The sequence below is a fragment of the Trichechus manatus genome, unplaced genomic scaffold (genome assembly GCF_000243295.1).
Source record: "Trichechus manatus latirostris isolate Lorelei unplaced genomic scaffold, TriManLat1.0 scaffold00047, whole genome shotgun sequence".
Taxonomy (NCBI): Eukaryota; Metazoa; Chordata; class Mammalia; order Sirenia; family Trichechidae; genus Trichechus; species Trichechus manatus.
This window is the reverse complement of record NW_004443983.1, coordinates 13207198-13225667: the sequence shown is the minus strand read 5'-3', so window position 1 is coordinate 13225667 and position 18470 is coordinate 13207198. Positions and strand designations below refer to the sequence as shown.

Below are 18470 nucleotides of genomic sequence, written 5' to 3'. Positions count from 1 at the left end.
GAGCGTAGTCAATGTCACTGAACTGTGCATGTAGAAATTTTTGAAATGGTGTATCTTTGGCTATGTGCATTTTCACCAAAAAAAAAGGTTGAGAACTTAGAGGGTTGACATGTTGTGGGGTTGTTAACCAATGTCATAAAACAATATGTGTACTGTTTGATAAGAAACTATTTGTTCTGTAAGCCTTCACCTGAAGTACAATAAAAAATAAAAGAAATGGTGGCAAGTGTGCATTGCCTCTCCTCTATGGTTTTCCCTTTTAATCCTACAGTCAATATTTTGCTGTGTAAATGGAAATATGTGTTGCCTAGAAAACTAGCATGTGGCTTGTTCCATATGCAAATGTTCTTGTGGATAATTTTTACCTATGACAGCAAAGATGGGAAGGACTGGTAAATCACAAGCATTCATAACCTTATTACAAATACATTGCTAATGTGAAAATGCAAAGTGTGGAAGTCATAAGTGTGAAGTGGCTTTCAATTTGTTTTAATAGGTGTTTTCTATGTCTTATTGTAACCTAGGGACCTTGCTGCAAGAAACTGCCTGGTAGGTGAAAATAATCTTCTGAAAATCAGTGACTTTGGAATGTCTCGTCAAGAGGATGGTGGAGTATATTCATCTTCTGGCTTAAAGCAGATTCCCATTAAATGGACAGCCCCGGAAGCTCTTAATTATGGTACAGATAGACTCTGTTTCTCCTTTTGGTGGTAAAAATGAGCTGTGTCAACATGAGAAATGAACAAGGAAAGTTACAGGGGTAGAGCAGAGCCCAGTTTAGAATGATTTGAGGATCAACACAAATGAGTGTAACTGTTAGTACACTGGAACTTGAACACGAGCACAAAATTAATTTACTGAAATTATTGATCAGATTTCTGTATGTAAGAGTACTAGATTTAAAAGATAGATAAGCATTTTAAAGTATAACTAATCATCTGAGAAAGGTTTTTCCTTTTCACCAAAAAAAAAAAAAAAAAAAGATTATTTTTATTTTAACAGTCAGATTATACACAGAGTAAAATCATTGCTTTGGCTCTGGACTATTTCTTTTAAATGTCTTATAATTGGTCCAGTAACCTCATCTAATGTTAGGTACCTAACATACGAGTCAATCAGTTCTTTAGTTTTTCACTCTGAAAATCGACATAGTTTCTTAGCATCTCAGTCTCTGGAACTTGTATAAATCTTGTGGAAAGAGGGAGATGGGAGTTAAATTTTAAAACAGCAGGGATTTTTTTGCGCTTGATTTTTATGTATCATTGTAATTGGAAATAAATACAGCATTATCTGTGGGTGGGATGAAATGGGCCACATCAAGATGGATAACAGCTCAGGAATTTTAAAAAAGACCAGATTGTACTTTAAGTGAAGCTAGAAATTACATTTTCAGTAAGGGCAGCAGCATATGAGCCCATGGGTTGGTGAACTGATGTAGTATGTTTTGAATAAAACTATAAAATGATGCTCTGTTGATTTAAAACTAAAAATTACTTCATCACGAAAATTAGCTTTTGAGGCATTTCTAAGGTAAAAGATAAAAGTTTTGAATGTGATTAGTAGTTAATTGGGGCCAATCCAGACACCAGAATCTATTTTGTAAGAATTCTGTGCACCAGCAACGCTATGAAATACGTAAGTGTAGGTAGTTGTCATCATGAGAATTGACTAAGCTATTGTAGTTAATAACAGTGAAGTTTTTGAACCTACCACTCTACAGATACTCATCCTCACCCTTAGTTTGCCTTCCCATGTGCCAGCAAGAGAGCCTTTTCTGAGCCTTCGAGTGATCACAAACCAATTCCACTATTCCTCAGAATCTACAGCCAGTAGCAGCCCTGCTATTTTCCATAGAGATTCTTCTCTGGGATGGTTGTTGTTATTACTCTGGGGCTATATTACTAAAGGAACAGTCACAGGACAAAAGATAGAATTGCAACACTTTGTATTTACACAGAAGTTTTATTTGTATGACCCAAAACATTTTTAAACCCCTTCTTATCGATTCTTAAAGCATCCCCGTAAGGGAGCTTTAGCTGGACTTGGGAGGCCCTACAGGCTTACCATTAAAATCCAAGTCTCCAGACTTTGTTCTTAACCCGGTTTGCCAGATTCTCTACATTATGTTATCGTTAAAAATCTTCTTACAGTTAAGCAACTACGCCAAGTAAAATTCTACCTCTCATAGTATATTTTAGCTGAATTTCATGTCTACTAAAGTATTTAAATATCTAATTTCTAATTCTAGATGCCTCTAACAGCTAGACCTAAAACATTTTAAATAATAAGGACAAGTATCAAAACCTTTGACAATGTAGGACAGTTTTTTAGTGGTCTTTAATATTAACTTTATAAAATGCAGAGCAACCTAGATGACAAAGACAGAGAGATTTTAGTAGTAGATGAGGAAGAGGTAATAGTTTGAAGTACTTATTACCCAATCCACTGAGGGAGTTCCTGAAAAGGTCTGCAAATCTCTTGGAAAAATTGTACCCTGAGAAGCTGTTTTAGTTCTCACAGCCAAAAGTACTGAAGGTTAGTTCTAAATTCTACCTTTTTTTTTAAGCAGAGAAAATATACATAGTTGTTTCATGAATGAAAGTCCCTGTTTATCGATATACTTCTTTCAAGTTTTATATAAATATAGCCATGTGATTGGGTATAAGCTGTTGCCTCTTCCAAGGGCCTTTTCTTCCCTATTGATTCTTTTCTTCACTCTTGTCTCAGAGTAGATGAAATATTGCCCAAGTCTCCATGAAGGATGGAGTCATTCTAAGACCTTCAGTCTAAGGAGCTCTGAAACTTTGGCTTAGAGTCATAGAATTAAACATATTTTCACCATTTTCTCATTATTGTTTGTTATTTAATGTTTGAAAACATAATACTAATACATAGACTTGGTTTTCTAAAAATCAAGCCATATTAAAGGGCCTGCAGTTAAATATAAGCCCCTCTTCCACCCCTGTGCCTAACCACCCAATTCCCCTTCCCAGAGATGAATTCACTTATCATTTGCTTATATTCCTCTCAGAGTTTTCTCAACTATTTATTTGTATATATACCCTACCTCCTTTTTTTAACTCAAAATGGTAGCATACTTTATAGGCTGTTCAGCATATATTGCCACCATCCTAAGTCATTGCTGTCACCAAGGTACTATAGGAAAAATAGGATACTGGTCTATAACTGAGGAATAAAATGACCTATTCATCAGTTATTAAAAAGAAATGTTTTTCATTTGTCACCTGGGAATTTTGGGCTAAAGCACTGTCTAATTTAATTAGTATGGTATAACTAATCCTCAGCTAGCCCTGTGAAGGAAGCAGGATTTGTAGTAAAGAAAGTTCTGGACCACCTGTCAGAAACCAGGCTTCACAACCAGTTATGTCATTAGTTGTATGAGCTTGGTAAGCCATCTTCTTCTCTGTACCTACATTTCCTAATTTGTAAGGTGAGAATGAGAGTACCTTTTCCTCCTACTGAGGTGTTATGGGAGCCCTGGTGGCATAGTGGTTAAGAGCTCAGCTGCTAACCAAAAGGTCAGCAGTTCAAATCTACCAGCTGCTCCTTGGAAACCCTATGGGGCGATTCTGCTCTGTCCTATAGGGTCGCTATGAATCAGAATTGACTTGATGGCAGTGAGTTTTTAGGATATTATGAGGATCAAATGAAAGATGAAAAAGTAGTAAAATACTATACAATTGTTTAAGTTACTTTTAGCCCATTAAAATTACCCAGCAAAACCAGGTTCAGTGGTCCAGGTAATAGAGTTAGGTTTTAAGCTTTTACTTCTGGAATGTGATCTTGGCTTTTACATAACTTGATCTCTGCCCAAATATTATCTTACCAAAAAACATATAGCCTCTATACAACTTACACTTTCTTAAAGAACTAATTACTCATAACTTATAGCCATTGAATAACTTTCATGAAAAGTATTAAATTACTGGATGCCAAACTTGAAAAGAATTGATTTGCAGACGAGAAAACTAATCTTCCTGCCAAACAGCATAGTCAATGTTCATAATTACTGCCTTCTAAGAAGGAAGTTAATTCACACAGCTGGAGATGATAATCAGTAAGTACACTTCAGACTCTGACGTCAATATAGTTATCATAGTGCAGGCATACTCTCATTTTAATTTTACTTTTTTCAAGAAAGAGAAAGGGCCATCCTACTTGAAAGTAACAAGCCATTTTTAGAGGAAGACTATTTATAAATACTAGAATGATGGAGTTAAGGCAGGAAGCTACAAGAGGGATAGAAAATGAAATCATTTAAGAAAGCTTTAGCACCACTGCATGCTGTATATGTAAAATTAAAACAAAAGCACAAACATGTTGAGAAAGTCTTGGAAATTCTAACCCCTAGGAGTTTGGGAAGGATTTCCTGCCTTCCTTCCTTGATTTCACATCTGTCTCCAGAAGACATTTTTTGTTGGTTTTTATTCCTGATTCTGTAAAAAAACTACCAGGAAAAAAAAAAAAAAAAAAACTCTTAAGAGTTTAGCTCATGTAGATCAGTAAAACAGGTGCACCAAGATATTTTGACAGAACAAGGCACCATGTAAAGTTGTTTTTATCAGCCAGTTATGTTAATTTCCACTCTATTCAGAACAGATAGAAAAATATATTTTCCATAAATGAAACTATCAGTGGAGAAAATGAGACCTTCGAGCATGCAAGAATATCTGTAAACAGTGATGAGTAAAAATTTGAAGTTAAGAAACTTTCCTTATTGCTTTAAGTTTGTTTATAATTTTAGTGGAAAGGAAATGATGCAGGCAAAAGAAAAAAATTGCAGGAATCCAGATTATTTAATCTCCTAGGCATTGATGTGTGCAAATTTATATCTTTTTTTTTTTTTTTAATTTAAACCATTCATCCACGGTAAGGCAAGCTTGCATGTCTTACGGTTTGTTCCTGGTAGGAGGAGAAAGTGATTTCAAAGCTGGTTTGGTTAAACTGTAGCCCTGGTGGCACAGTGGCTAAGAAAGAACTTGGCCGCTAACCAAAAGGTCAGCAGTTCGCATCTACCAGCGGCTCCTTGGAAACCTTATAGGGCAGTTGTACTCTGTCCTATGGGGTCGCTATGAGTCGGCATTGACCGGACGGCAACGGGTTTGGTTTTTTGGTTTTCGTTAAACTAGCAACTTGAAGATTGTTCATTTAATTGGTAATATTACTAAACCTGGAAAATGAAATTAGTGAGTAGAATAGGATCACTAGTTACTGAGTTTCTTTGTTAAGTTTAAAATGTGTTACTACGTGACTGACATAGACATATATAACCAGAAAAGTTCTCCCACTTGTCCACTGTGCCTCACTTGGTTATGGTTGTTGTTTCCCTCCAGGGAGATACAGTTCTGAGAGTGATGCGTGGAGCTTTGGCATCCTCCTCTGGGAGACTTTCAGCTTAGGGGTCTGTCCATACCCTGGAATGACAAATCAGCAAGCACGAGAGCAGGTGGAAAGAGGTGAGACAAAGCCGTGGGTTAGGATGGCCCACGTCCAGCCCTGGGGCAGTGCTGATGCTGTGTCTGATGGCTGTTTCCTGGGGGAGGTGCTACCATTTGAGTGCCTAAGGAGAGAGTAGGAAGAAGAAAGTTTTTGAGAATTTTTTGACCCTTCTGAAAAAACTGTGGTGTTCCCAGATTTGAGATGGGAATAACTAGGTGATGGTGACATTCTAACATGCAGTTGTGTAGGGCACAGTCTTAGCTTTTAACAGAAGGAATGCTCCAACAAATGGCAATGGCCTAGCATCAGACCTGCCAATGGGGTTGTTGTAGAATCCGGTGGAGGAGGCTGACTTTCTGGCTTCCTTCCTTCCTTCCCTCTCCTTCCCCTCACAGACATCACACTGTCTAAGCAAACACACACACACACACACACACACACACTACCCAACAACTGCTGTACAACCGCCTGACAACTCTGAATCAAAGATGAGATTTTTCTTAAGCTGTAAAAGAGTACAACTCATATTCATTTATATTCCACTTTTGAATTAGTGTTTATAAAATGCTCCCCCTGCCTTCATCTTCAAAAACTTAGGTTGTAGAGATGATTTTTTTAAAAACTCTGCCCACAGCATCTAAAAGCAAATTCTAAAAGCAACTAAAATGTGTCTAGTGTCAGACCTTGTGACAAGCAAACAGCAGCATCAACAACAAAAAAAAGCCTCTTGTGAGCTAGACGCTAATCCTGTGGCTCTGTAGGATTAAAGTCTGTATCCCTATAGGAAAAAAAAACAATTTTGTCATGAAATGGATTTTTTGTTTCTATTGCACCTACACCATAAGGTACTAAAGTTTAAAAACTGCATAATGCTTTGTGTGAACGTCTTATCTCCGTGCTAAATTCTCTGTTGCTGTTCTCTTGGGTCTTCAGGATACCGGATGTCAGCCCCTCAGCACTGTCCAGAAGATGTTTTTAAAATAATGCTAAAGTGTTGGGATTATAAACCTGAAAACCGCCCCAAGTTCACCGATCTTCAGAAAGAACTCACTGCCATCAAGAAGAAAATGTCATAGTGATGAAACAGTGCCAAATTCAGCGTTCAGCACTCTGTCTCCCGGCAGAGTGATATTGTTCTTCTCATTAACAATGAGTTCATACCACATTACCTGCAACAGTCTTCTAAGGTTATTTTTTTATTAACTGTTTGGGTTTTTTTGTAATATGTTCCACTTTTAAAAAGAGTCAAGGTAAATGCATTTAAAAAAAAAAAATAGTTCTACCAAGGGCTTTGTTAGCTAACCACAGCAATCCTGCCATTTCAGACCGTTGTAAATAGAAAAGCACAGGCTTTAAATGTGAGGGACAACAGATCCGTCTTTTTCACACCCAGGACTATTGATGTTTCTCAAAGGTTTTCTGCGTCAGGCACAGTTCACAGGCTGCCATCCTACTCCACAGACACCTAGTCTCTTGGTGCTATAACTGCATTGGTAATGCCATGCTTGCAGGGCACATTCCCACTAAAGTTGGCCTTCTTCTCTGCTGAGTCAAGGTAATATTTGTACACATCTTTTTATACTGGGAATTATTTGGACTACTTAGGGTTTTTCTTTTCTTTTTTGCCAAAAATAAGCCAGGTGTAAATGTCATCATACTCTGGCTTTATTAGGAGGGTGGTCGTTTCCCTCCTCCTTTGTCCAGGCAACTGCTCCTAAAGGATGCTATAGAGAGCTGTGACAGCAAGAAGCAAGTATGAACAGGAGGGTGTTCTGGAGAAAAGAGCAGCTAGAGTGGTGATCAAAGTAGAGAGGAAAAGGAAAATATAAAATCAGCCTTCTTACCAGAATTATGCCTTTATAAACACACACACATATTTATCTCTTATTTTATATTCTGAATTCACCAAAAACATCCTAAGAAATTTTCAGGAATTCATAGATAGAAACTTCTTAATGGCAGCAATTTTTTTTTTTTTTTCAGAGAAACTACAAAGCACAAGTCCACAAAAGTGGACTTCATTCTGGTTAAGCATCTTCACCTCAAAGGAGGCAATCCAAAATGTAGTTCCCTTTATTTGTACCAGTTTCTTGAACTGTCGGGATTTCATGATCTTAGTTCACAAACACTCATCTGTGTTCACACACACACACACACACACACACACACACACACACATACACACACACACACACACAACCAAGGAGCAAGGCAGGCGTGAATTAAGTAGATAATTAAGATATTGAGTGAACATTAATGAGGCAAAAAGCAATTATAAGGAGAAGGACATAGGGACAGCCATCCTATTTCCACCCTACCCATCATTCACCCTTATACCGCTACCCGGAAATTCTTACCATTAGCTGACAGGTATGCGAGCACAGTACCAGAGATGTTCAGTGTGGATAAAATGTAACACAGAGTTAAAACTAGGATTCTGTCGAGCTGAACGTTAGCTCCACCTGGGGAACGCACCCCACATTTTGTATATAGTTGCTTCTCGGGATAAATGTGTGTGTAGGAGATGGTCACGCTCAGGGGTAAATGTGGCCTGGGAGTCTTATAATTGCTTAGGCATGTGTCCAGATAAACAGCACCTTAGTGAAGATTTAGTCTACATTCATTAGAAGAGCTTAAGAGAGAGAAAGTTTCTCCTGTCCTCTCCAGCTGTTTGCTGCCTCTGAATGTCAGGGCATAGAACTCACACCCAGTACTTTAAAGAGTAAAAAAGATTATACTGAACAGAAAAATGGCTTGTGTTTATCATTTCAATCTACTTGCCAGTTTGGTACACATTTAATGATAACTGTATTCAGACTAAGAGCTCTGGTGGTGCAGTGGTTAAGCACTTGGCTGCTAAGCAGAAGGTCAGTGGTTCCAACCCACCAGCTGCTCTTCAGGTCAAAGATGTGGCGGTCGGCTTCCATAAAGATTTACAGCCTTGGAAACCCTACGGGGCAGTTCTACTCTTCTGTAGGGTCACCATGGGTCAGAAGCAACTTGCCATCAAAAATATTTTGTAACATACAAAGCAACTTCTTTTTAATCAGTATGGTTTTCCCTTCTACCAAACATTTATAAATAAATGAGAATTTCTTTTGATGACACGTACTGTGGTAAATCAAAGCATAGACTCCGGAGTTAAGTGCTGTAGTCTTCAGGCATTTGTCAACCTTCAAAAAAGTAAAACTAAGATGGAGATGTTTCCACCCCTTTGTCAGTATTTCCAAGTGAATCTTTCTATTTATAATATTATTTGTCTGTTTAAAGAAAACAGCCTCCCATCACTTAGCGGCCTCAGTGCTAAGCTCTCAGAAAGAAGAGAGAATGATGGTTTTGGCTTTAATTTTGTGAACAAGACCCAAAGCTTAATCCTTGCATTCTGGTGTAAAGGATGAACATGGCATTGATATTTCACTCATCCAGGCTGTTAGAATTTACAATTCACATCAAAACGCTGTGCTTAAATTAAAAAAGCTTTTCAAAACATTGTGACATCTGCAGCATTCAATTCTGTTTTATTCTTTGTCCCAAAGCAGACAGTGGTACAGTTCCAGATTAATAACTCATTGGGCATCTTTCAGGGTCATATCAGTTGTATAGAATGTTAAATTTAATACAGGTACATGCATTAAGAAAAAATTATACAAACCAATTTTTTTTTACTGTTAATTCTGTTGTGATTGAAGCATAATTTGTTTATCCCTTCTGTCACTAATAATTATTGGGATTATGTACTTTAGGAGGCTAATCCATACCCAGAAAGCACAAGTATAAATACTGTTCTGAATTTGCAAGTTGATCTAGGGAAAGGAGGCTTCCAAAATGCAGAAAATGCTGTGTGACTTGTTTAGTAAGAAAACTGTCATAACCAAAATTGCCACTGGTCTGGATGTAATTAAGTCAGGTCACAAATCTTTGTGTTGTTAATGGATTGTTCAAGAGTTGCATATATCACTTCTGTATAATTCCTTTCATAATTTCTTAAATTGGTGAGTACTAGGGGTACAGGACAGGCAGTCTGAGTCTGACCTGCATTTATCTACCTTCAATCACTAAGGAGCCTTTGTGAGAAATGTGTAGGTAGTTCATCATTTTTCAAGGAAAGAAATCTTTTAATGTCAAATTAACATTTATTACCAGCATGTGAAGCCTAAAACTAATTTTGTGTTCTGTGTTATCCAAGGTTATTTCCCAAAGCCAACATATTCTTTCTCTTCCAAGGAAATAATAAAGGATTAACAGGTTTTGTTTAAACTTTTAAAAACAGAGGCTTTATTTAAGTCATCTTGCTACTAGTCCCATGTGAAAGGACTCATATAATTGTTTCTCTTTTATGTCCCAAATTTAATATGAACAGCAAAGTTTCCCATCCACAATTCACATTTTATCACAATATTATTGAGCCATCTCACTAGCAGAACAGCACAGACCATGAGCCTGCTTGTGTTAGATATCATACAGTGCACATTTCACAACGGTTTTTCACTTTTAGGGTTATTTTTATTCAGTTTGAAAAGAAAATATTTAGTCATTGAAATCGTTTTAATTTCCTTTAAACCATGATATGATTTTCCTGTCTATATTATACTCATGTTTCAGTTTTGCCGTATGGTTTTATATAAAGTTTGGCTCATACCACTAAAATAACTGTTATTTCCCAACACTGTTATTAGACTGTTTCAAGAAGAAAGCATTTTAGTTATAATATATGCCTTACACTGAGGACTTTGTAGGGGATTAAACACAAAAATTGGAATGCAACAATACATGTCAGGATCGTATATTACTGTTATTCAGAATTATCTCGTTCATACCACTTTATAATTAATTCTTGTGAGTCATCAGATGTTCTAAGAGTATACCTCAAACCTTACTAAGTATAGCTCTGTGTACACTATTCTGTGGCCACATGTCCTTTGAAGTGGGATTAATTGCAGTGTTTTCTGAAAAGTTGTTTGCCTCAGCCCTCTTCTTTTATACACATATTCCCTTTATCACACGATTCAGATTTTAGATGTTTCTCATCAAAAGAATTGGTTGTCCATAAGCAGCGTTGCAAATCCTGGTGGCACAGTGGTTAAGAGTTTGGCTGCTAACCGAAAGGTCGGCAGTTCGAATACACCAGGCACTCCTTAGAAATCCTATGGGGCAGTTCTGCTCTATTCTATAGGGTCACTATGAGTCGGAATCGACTTGATGGCAAGGCAACGGGTTTGGGTTTTTTTTGGAAGCAGTGTTCTGAGTCATGAAAAGACTGACTTTTGCATTTAGGAGGGCAGAGGCCTTACACAAAACCGAACATAATACAAAATAAAAAGAGGAACAAAGGGACAGACACCTGAAAAAGACATGTCTTCTTGATATATTAATATCTTAATTAAATGGAGTCAAAAATTTTATATACAAATGAGTTTATATTACATTTACATTATACTATTGAGTTAGTATGAAAGTTTACCATTAAAATAAAGGTATTATGTCTTTTATTATTAACACTGATTTGATTATACATACCATAATTGTTTTATTAAACATTTAATTTTATTTATTTTCCTCTGTTTTGATTAGTTTCATAGCCAGTCTGAACACTACATCATTTGGGAGAATCCAGAACTGCATATTCATTTCCACAAAAGAAAACTTTGATTTTTAAAAAGTCACAATTCCAGTTACCAAGATTACCTTCTTGCAGAAGACATTGGTACCATGTTAGTGTACCATAAAATTCTCCTTTAAAAAATAATGCCATAATCCAAAAAGTGTATAAACTATATATCATAGCCATAATTCAATGTATGGAAATACTTAGTACTCCTTAAAAACCATCCTACTGCCGCATACTGATTCCAGGATTAAAATATGAATTGTTAAATATAGGCATTAAGAATCACTTAGCTGCTTAATATAATGGCTAACATTCTTCAGGGGTACAAAAATCCTGCTATAGTAAATTCTTAGTCACTTTGAACTGCACAGAAGTAATGAGCATAGGCTTCACTTTGTCTGTAATAAGATACACTGCACATGCAAAAGAGAGAAGAACCAGTTATTCTAAAGCAGCATAATGCAGCTCTACAGAAAGGGTGGCAAATTAAAGTGAAACAAAGGCTTGGGCAATGTCACTAGAAAGCCCAAGGAGAACAGTGACACAAGGCTGGATCCTTCCCTATAAAAAGAGTGAGATCACCGGCGGCAAAAAGAACGAGAGGCCACCTGCCAGTGTGTGGGCCTTAGCATGAGCAAACCCAATACCTCTCCTTTGCATTGTTGTTAGGTGCCATGGAGTCAGTTCTGACTCACAGCAACTCCATGTACAACAGAACAAAATACAGCCCGGTCCTGTGCCATCCTCACATTTGTTGTTAAGCTTGAGCCCATTGTTGCAGCTCCTGTGTGAATTCACCTCATTGAAGGTCTTCCTCTTTTTCACTGACCCTTTACTTTGCCAAGCATGATGTCCTTCTCCAGGGACTGGTTCCTCCTGATAACATGTCCGAAGTATGTGAGATGAAGTCTCGCCATCCTTGCTTCTTAGGAACATTCTGGCTATATTTCTTCCAAGACAGATTTGTTCATTCTTCTGGCAGTCCATGGTATATTCAATATTCTTCACTAACACCATAATTCAAAGGCATCAATTCTTGGGTCTTCCTTTATTCATTGTCCAACTTTCACATGCATATGAGGTGATTGAAAATACTATGACTTGGGTCAGGAGCACCTTAGTCGTCAAGATGACATCTTTGCTTTTTAACACTTTAAAGAGGTCTTTAGCAGCAGATTTGCCTGATGCAGTATGTCATTTGAGTTCTTGACCACAGCTTCCATGGGCATTAATTGTGGATCCTTGACAACTTGTCTTCTCTGTTTATCATGATGTTGCTTATTGGTCCAGTTATGAGGATTTTTTTTTCTTTATATTGAGGTATAATCTATACTGAAAGTCTGTAGTCTTTGATCTTCATCAGTAAGTGCTTCAAGTCCACTTCAAGTAAGCAAGGTTATGTCATCTGCATATTGAAGGTTGTTAATGAGCCTTCCTGCTATCCCGATGCCGAGTTCTTCATATAGTCCAGATTCTTGAATTATTTGCTCAGCATACAGATTGAATAAGAAGGATGAAATGATAACAACCCTGATGCACACCTTTTCTGATTTTCAGCCACGCAGTATTCCCTTGTTCTGTTCAAACAGCTGCCTCTTGGTCTATGTACGGGTTCCTCATGAACACAATTAAGTGTTCTGGAATTCCATTCTTTGCAATAATTTGTTATGATCCACACAGTCGAATGCCTTTGCATAGTCAATAAAACACAGGTAAACATCTTCCTGGTATTCTCTGCTTTCAGCCAGGATGCTTCTGACATCAGCAATGATATCCCTTGTTCTACATCCTCTTCTGAATCCAGCTTGAATTTCTGGCAGTTCCCTGTCAGTGTACTGCTGTAACTGTTTTTTAAATTATCTTCAGCATAATTTTATTTGCATGTGGTATTAATGATATTGTTCAGTAATTTCTGCATTCCATTGGATCATCTTTCTTTGGAATGGGCACAAATAAGGATTTTTTCCAGTTGGTTGGACACGTAGCTCTCTTCCAGAGTTCTTGGTATAGATGAGTGAGTGCTTCTAGCATTGCATTCATTTGTTGAAACATCTCAATTGGTATTCTTTCAATTCTTGGAGGTTTTTTTTCTCCAATGCCTTCATTTCAGCTTGGACTTCTTCATTCAGTACCATCAGTTCTTCTTGATCATATGCTACCTCCTGAAATGATTGAACATCGACCAGTTCTTTTTGGTGCAGTGACTGTGTATTCTTTCCATCTTCTTTTTATGCATCCTGCATCATTCAAATTTTGCCTGTAGAATCCTTCAATATTGCAGCTCAGGGCTTGAATTTTTGTTTTCAGTTCTTTCAGCTTGAGAAATGCTGAGTGTGTTCTTCCCTTTTGGTTTTCTAACTCCATGTCTTTGTACGTTTCATTATGATACTTTATCTTCTCAAGCCATACTTTGAAATCTGTTCAGCTCTTTTACTTCATTATTTCTTCCTTTCATTTTAGCTACTCTGCATTCGAGAGCAAGTTTCAGAGTCTCTTCTACATCCATTTTGGTCCTTTTTTTTTTCTGTCTTTTTAATGATCCTTTGCTTTCTTCATGTATGATGTCCTTGATGTCATCCCACAACTCCTCTGGTCATCGGTCATTAGTGTTAAGTTCATCAAATCTGTTCTTGAGATGGTCTCTAAATTTAGGTGTCTATGTTCCAGGTTGTACTTTGGCTCTCATGGACTTTTTTAAAATTTTCTTTAGCTTCAACTTGTACTTGCATATGAGCAATTAATAGTCTGTTCCACAGTCGGTCCTGGCCTTGTTCTGATGATATTGAGCTTCTCTGTCATCTGTTTCCACAGATGTAGTCGGTTTCATTCCTATGTATGCCATCAGGTAAGGTCCACATGTATAGTTGCCATTTATGTTATTGAAAAACACAAGAGATGAGTGGTGGTCCCTTGCATTACGAGCAGTTTTATATCCATAGCTTAGCCTCTACAACTTTTTTTAAACGGCATTAAATTGAGTATTGATTGGATTTTCATTATGTTCTCTTTAATATCAGGAGGTAACCACTTTTGAATCAGAATTTTATTAAAGAAAAAATATCGACACTTGCTATATGAAGACAGATTTAGCTTCCCTCCTTGAGAGCAAACTTCTAAGAGACCCAAAACAATATTTGGGACCAACTCTGAAGAGGTTCAATCTTGAGTTTCTAAATAATCTTCCCAAACATGACCAGTGAGGCCAGCAACATGCAAGAGTTCTACAAAGTAATGGAATGTTCTAAGTAATAGTAATGACTCTGGTAGCAGAAATTTATGTTTCCTTCTTTCTTCATTCAGAAAGCATTTCTTGAACATCTCTGCATGTCATGTTTTTCTAGTATTTGTTTTTGGCTTTTGGTTAGTATTTCCATTTCTTATAGTTGGTTTCTCAATCTTTTGCTTTACCAAAATAGAAGAGCCTTTATCATCACCTTGTATTGGATAGTGTCATAATTGGCCTCCACCAAAGAGTTTCTCCTCATGTGCTCTTGAGGCTCCTATCTTATAGGGAACTCCCAGGCATTCATTTACCAAGGTCGGCTGCACACTCAGTACATGAGAGGGCCCATGGTAGATACAACATAGAGTGTGAAGAGCTTAGTTGTAGTCTTTGTTGTGGAGACAGGATGATTAGGTGGCTGATGTGTTAGACGAGTGGCACTATCAGTAGAGGCTCGTGGAAGATTTTCCCAGGACAGAAAGATCACTGTGAGCAAGCATGTCCAGGGGAGCAGTATGCTGAAATGGCTCAGGTGACCTCCCCTCAAAGAAATGTTAAACACTAACAATGATTACTTTGCCTTAAACCACTGGGCAAGGTTAATACTTCTACTCCACTCCTCTATGCCAATATTTTTGTTATTTCCTTCACACTCCTCTTGTTAGTAAATGTCTGAAAGTATTTCCATTGTGCAAGTATGAAGTCTGAAGTTCAAAACAAGCCAGTCTACCCAGACATACAGACCCCAAAGCACCGTTCTGAAGTGTCACTCTGCTCAGCAGTTCTCCAAAGCAGTGCGCTTCCTAATAAGCCAAACATCACACCTTTCTTCTGTTTACTAAGAATTTCTCTGGTGTCAGAATAAACACATTGTAAATGCGATCGGAAGCAGCTTCTAAAATAGCTCCTAAGAAGCCAGATTCTGAACTGTAATCATCACAGCTGACAACAGAAACCCCACTTCACCTCTCTGTTGTCAGTTGAAACATCTTGGAGAAAACTGTAACCACTTAGGTAATTCATCTGATCACAGGAGATCATACCTTATTTTGAAAGCATAGAGCAAACGTCAGTATGAAATGTCAGTGTGCTGAGCAACACAGGATAAATGTAAAGTGGCCATAAAAAAAAAATTTGTTTTAAAACCCACATTGCAGCAGCAAAAATCTGAGTGTAAATAAGTTGAGTATGAGCTTGAACTCTCATCATTACTTTCTTTATGCAGCTCTTGTCAAATAGTACAACGTTGGGGTCTTCGAGTTGCTTGAAGAATCTTTATAAAGAAAAATACTAAATTTCCCAAAGTGTGGTGTCAAATCTCTAAGTGCCCTGGGTCGCTGTTCTTCTTTGGTAGAGGCTGAGTGGGAATCTAGAATCTGTTAGTACTGCAATCCCCTAGGTGAAAGGCCCACCCTGGCAGTATCTTTGCCAGCTCACCAATTTATGCTTTTTTCTATTTTTACACCCAGAAAGGAGAAGGGAAGGAAAAAAAAAATGCTTATATAGGAATTCTCCACTTACAAATAATTTGCCTTGGTAGAAATAAACTTGCCTGCCTACCCAGACTGTTGTAAGCAGATACAGAAGGCCAAGTGCCCTGAGCCGTGTTTAGTGTGACGGTCAATGTTTTCTTCCTGACCCAGTGAGTACAGTGGTCTTGTATTTAGACTGTAGCCTGCTACAGAGGCCCATCCCCTGCCAGTTTGAATTGCTTTGTTTCAGCAGCAGTCAGAAGACCAATTCCAACAGAAGTGGGTTTATTTGCCATAATTGCTCCTCAGATGCTAGGCTTTTCACACTTCCAATGTACAGAAAAAATATATTTTTTATGGAATTCACCATTTGGGGCTTTACTGTCAAAGATACTGTTTCTACAAGGTTCACCTGATTTCCTGCAACAGGTGTATTTTATTATCCTATGATTCTAAATCCAAACCCGGGGGTAGTTTCTGAGCATCAGAGTCAAAGGTAAGGAGAGCTGAGGAGAGGCATCTCAGTTATTTTAAATTCATGACCAAAGCATCGAGACACGACCGACACCCCTTTCATTTGACTCAACAGTAAGTTGCTTACTCAGTTCCATCCTGTGACACAGTCAGACTCAACATGGACCCGTGGCCCTTTTCACTGGCCCTTTCTGTTCATTGTTCATACAGCATCGGGAGTCCTCATGGAAACAGCTTCTCTAGTCAGATAAGTATAGATTTTAGATCATGTTTAAATGTATTGCATTAGATGGCCTAACTAAGCAAGGAGAGTATAGTGGGGGGTTGGTGGTATGAATTCTGCCAGCTTTACATTGTGGTTTTCTTTGTGCACATTTTCTTTGGTTCGGTTTGGCTTCTTTTGGCAAGTACCCTAAAAAATTGGGAGTCTCTGAAGTCATACAACCACGTGGGACTAAGAAAAGCCGGGTAAAGACAGAGGAATAAAATCAAGTTGTCAGAGTCCCAAGTTCACCCCTGACTTCTTCAGGAACCCAAGTAAATAGACAGCAGAGATAGAAAGTACAAATGGTACCCATGCCATTTGACTGTGGGTGCCCCCCGGCTAAGGCGCTGCAGTTTCCTGGCACTGTCCCACAGCGAGTGGTTGTGGGAATGTGATTTTCCTCTTCCCTTTGATAGAAGATGAGTTTGGGATGCTGGGGTGGAGATGGGGTCTGCCCTTGGCCCCCGTGGTATAGATGTTCCAGCTACAGGGCTCACTTTGAGCAAAGAACTCCTGTGGTTTACAGATTTTTCCTTTAGTGCCAGTATATGGTCAGTTTAATGTCAGGTTAAAGCACCTTTAGTCTTTTTTGCTATTGTTTTGAAATAATGTATTTGTTAAGTGGATAAAAGAAACACTGGAAATAGGGCGCTTCTTTCTTCTGAAAAGTTCAAGTATAAAACGAGGCCTTCGGTGGGTTTTTCTGGCTTTGTAAGCAAGTCTGAAAATGAGAGAGAGCTAAATATGTAAAGGAGTTAGTTGTCTGTCTTTTATAATTTTTAACTTAGATCTATGTTTTAACACTTATTTATTTGTTAGCTTTTGCATTCAGAAGAAATACACTTTGAACTTTGGCTAACATTGTAGGATTTTTTTAAATTGTTTTCTACTTTTTCAAAACATAATTTCATCATTTTTGTAAATCTAGGCCATTTTTGAACCACCTCCTTTTCTTTCCCAAAAGACCAGTTACCACTCATGAGTCCACAGAACCTCTTTTTACTGTATTCTTATAATAAATGTAAAATATTTGTAGCAAACTGTGCCTCATTGTGTTCAACCTTTCCGTCATGTTTATATTTCTCTTTCATCTCCACATAAATATCCTCTAAGTAGAAGAAAAGGGAAGAGAGATTTCCATGGTAACTGGCCTCCTAGGGATGTAACAGTACATAAAAGATTACTAGCTTTCAGCTTCCCTGTAATTAAGCTTATGAGTTCTGATGAGAATGGGTGTGTGCTGCTTACAGTCCTGTCACTGCTTCCTCTGTTTAGAAATCAAAACTGAAATGTAGTTTGAGGACCGTTTCTCCATGTGGATTGGCTGTTTACCCATTTTTTGTTTCCTAACAGGATTGATTTAGACATCACAAAAGGGTTTAGGGGAGAAAGGTGAATGAGAGGGACGTTTGGAAAGAGAAGCTGAGACCTGCTACTCCACAGCAGTTACAGGCGTGCATCGCCTTCCGTCTCTTGTACAGGCCTGAGCGGGAAGTAGAGCCAAGACGCCTGACTTCTATTTACCCTTCAGGCGCAAATCAATAACCTTTCTAAAACTACATGTTATTTACACAGGTTTTGGGTGTCATTCCAGACATTGCCTGTTCATATGCTTCCCTGTATTAAACCAAGCTGTTTCCTCACCCTCAACCAAGAGTCATAAGAGCCCACCTCACCCTGCACGTCCACTGTTCATGGGGCAGTGACAAGCTTCTTAGGACAGGCAAAGCAAAGCCACACACCCTCTCGACTTCCTGACTTCTGCAGTGCTCTGACTGACCATAGCAGTGTGTTTCTGGGCACTTTGTGAATTCCTTTTCACTCTAGCTCTTAATTTTCTGTCTAAGATTGTATCCTCATCTCTAGCAGGCTTGATCTCTGATGCAGCATCTCAGACAGCCTGTACATTGACTTATGTCTAGTAATTAGGACCAGGTGTACCCATCATCAAGGAAGGTTGGTATCTGA

The 18470-nt window shown here is 38.1% G+C and overlaps 1 protein-coding gene across 9 annotated transcripts in view; it reads left to right on the top strand.

Annotated features, from left to right (window-relative positions):
- FER (FER tyrosine kinase) overlaps nt 1-7440 on the top strand; it is a 492503-nt gene extending 485063 nt beyond the window's left edge. For 8 of the 9 annotated variants that reach the window (XM_023731992.1, XM_023731994.1, XM_023731996.1 and 5 more), the window contains 3 exons: nt 525-679; nt 5355-5477; nt 6394-7440. In XM_023731992.1, coding sequence (XP_023587760.1) covers nt 525-679; nt 5355-5477; nt 6394-6536 — 421 coding nt within the window. In that variant the 3' untranslated portion in view covers nt 6537-7440. The remainder of the gene's footprint in view (nt 1-524; nt 680-5354; nt 5478-6393) is intronic. The other variant, XM_023731995.1, reaches the window with a different exon arrangement.
- The last annotated feature ends 11030 nt before the right edge of the window (nt 7441-18470 follow it).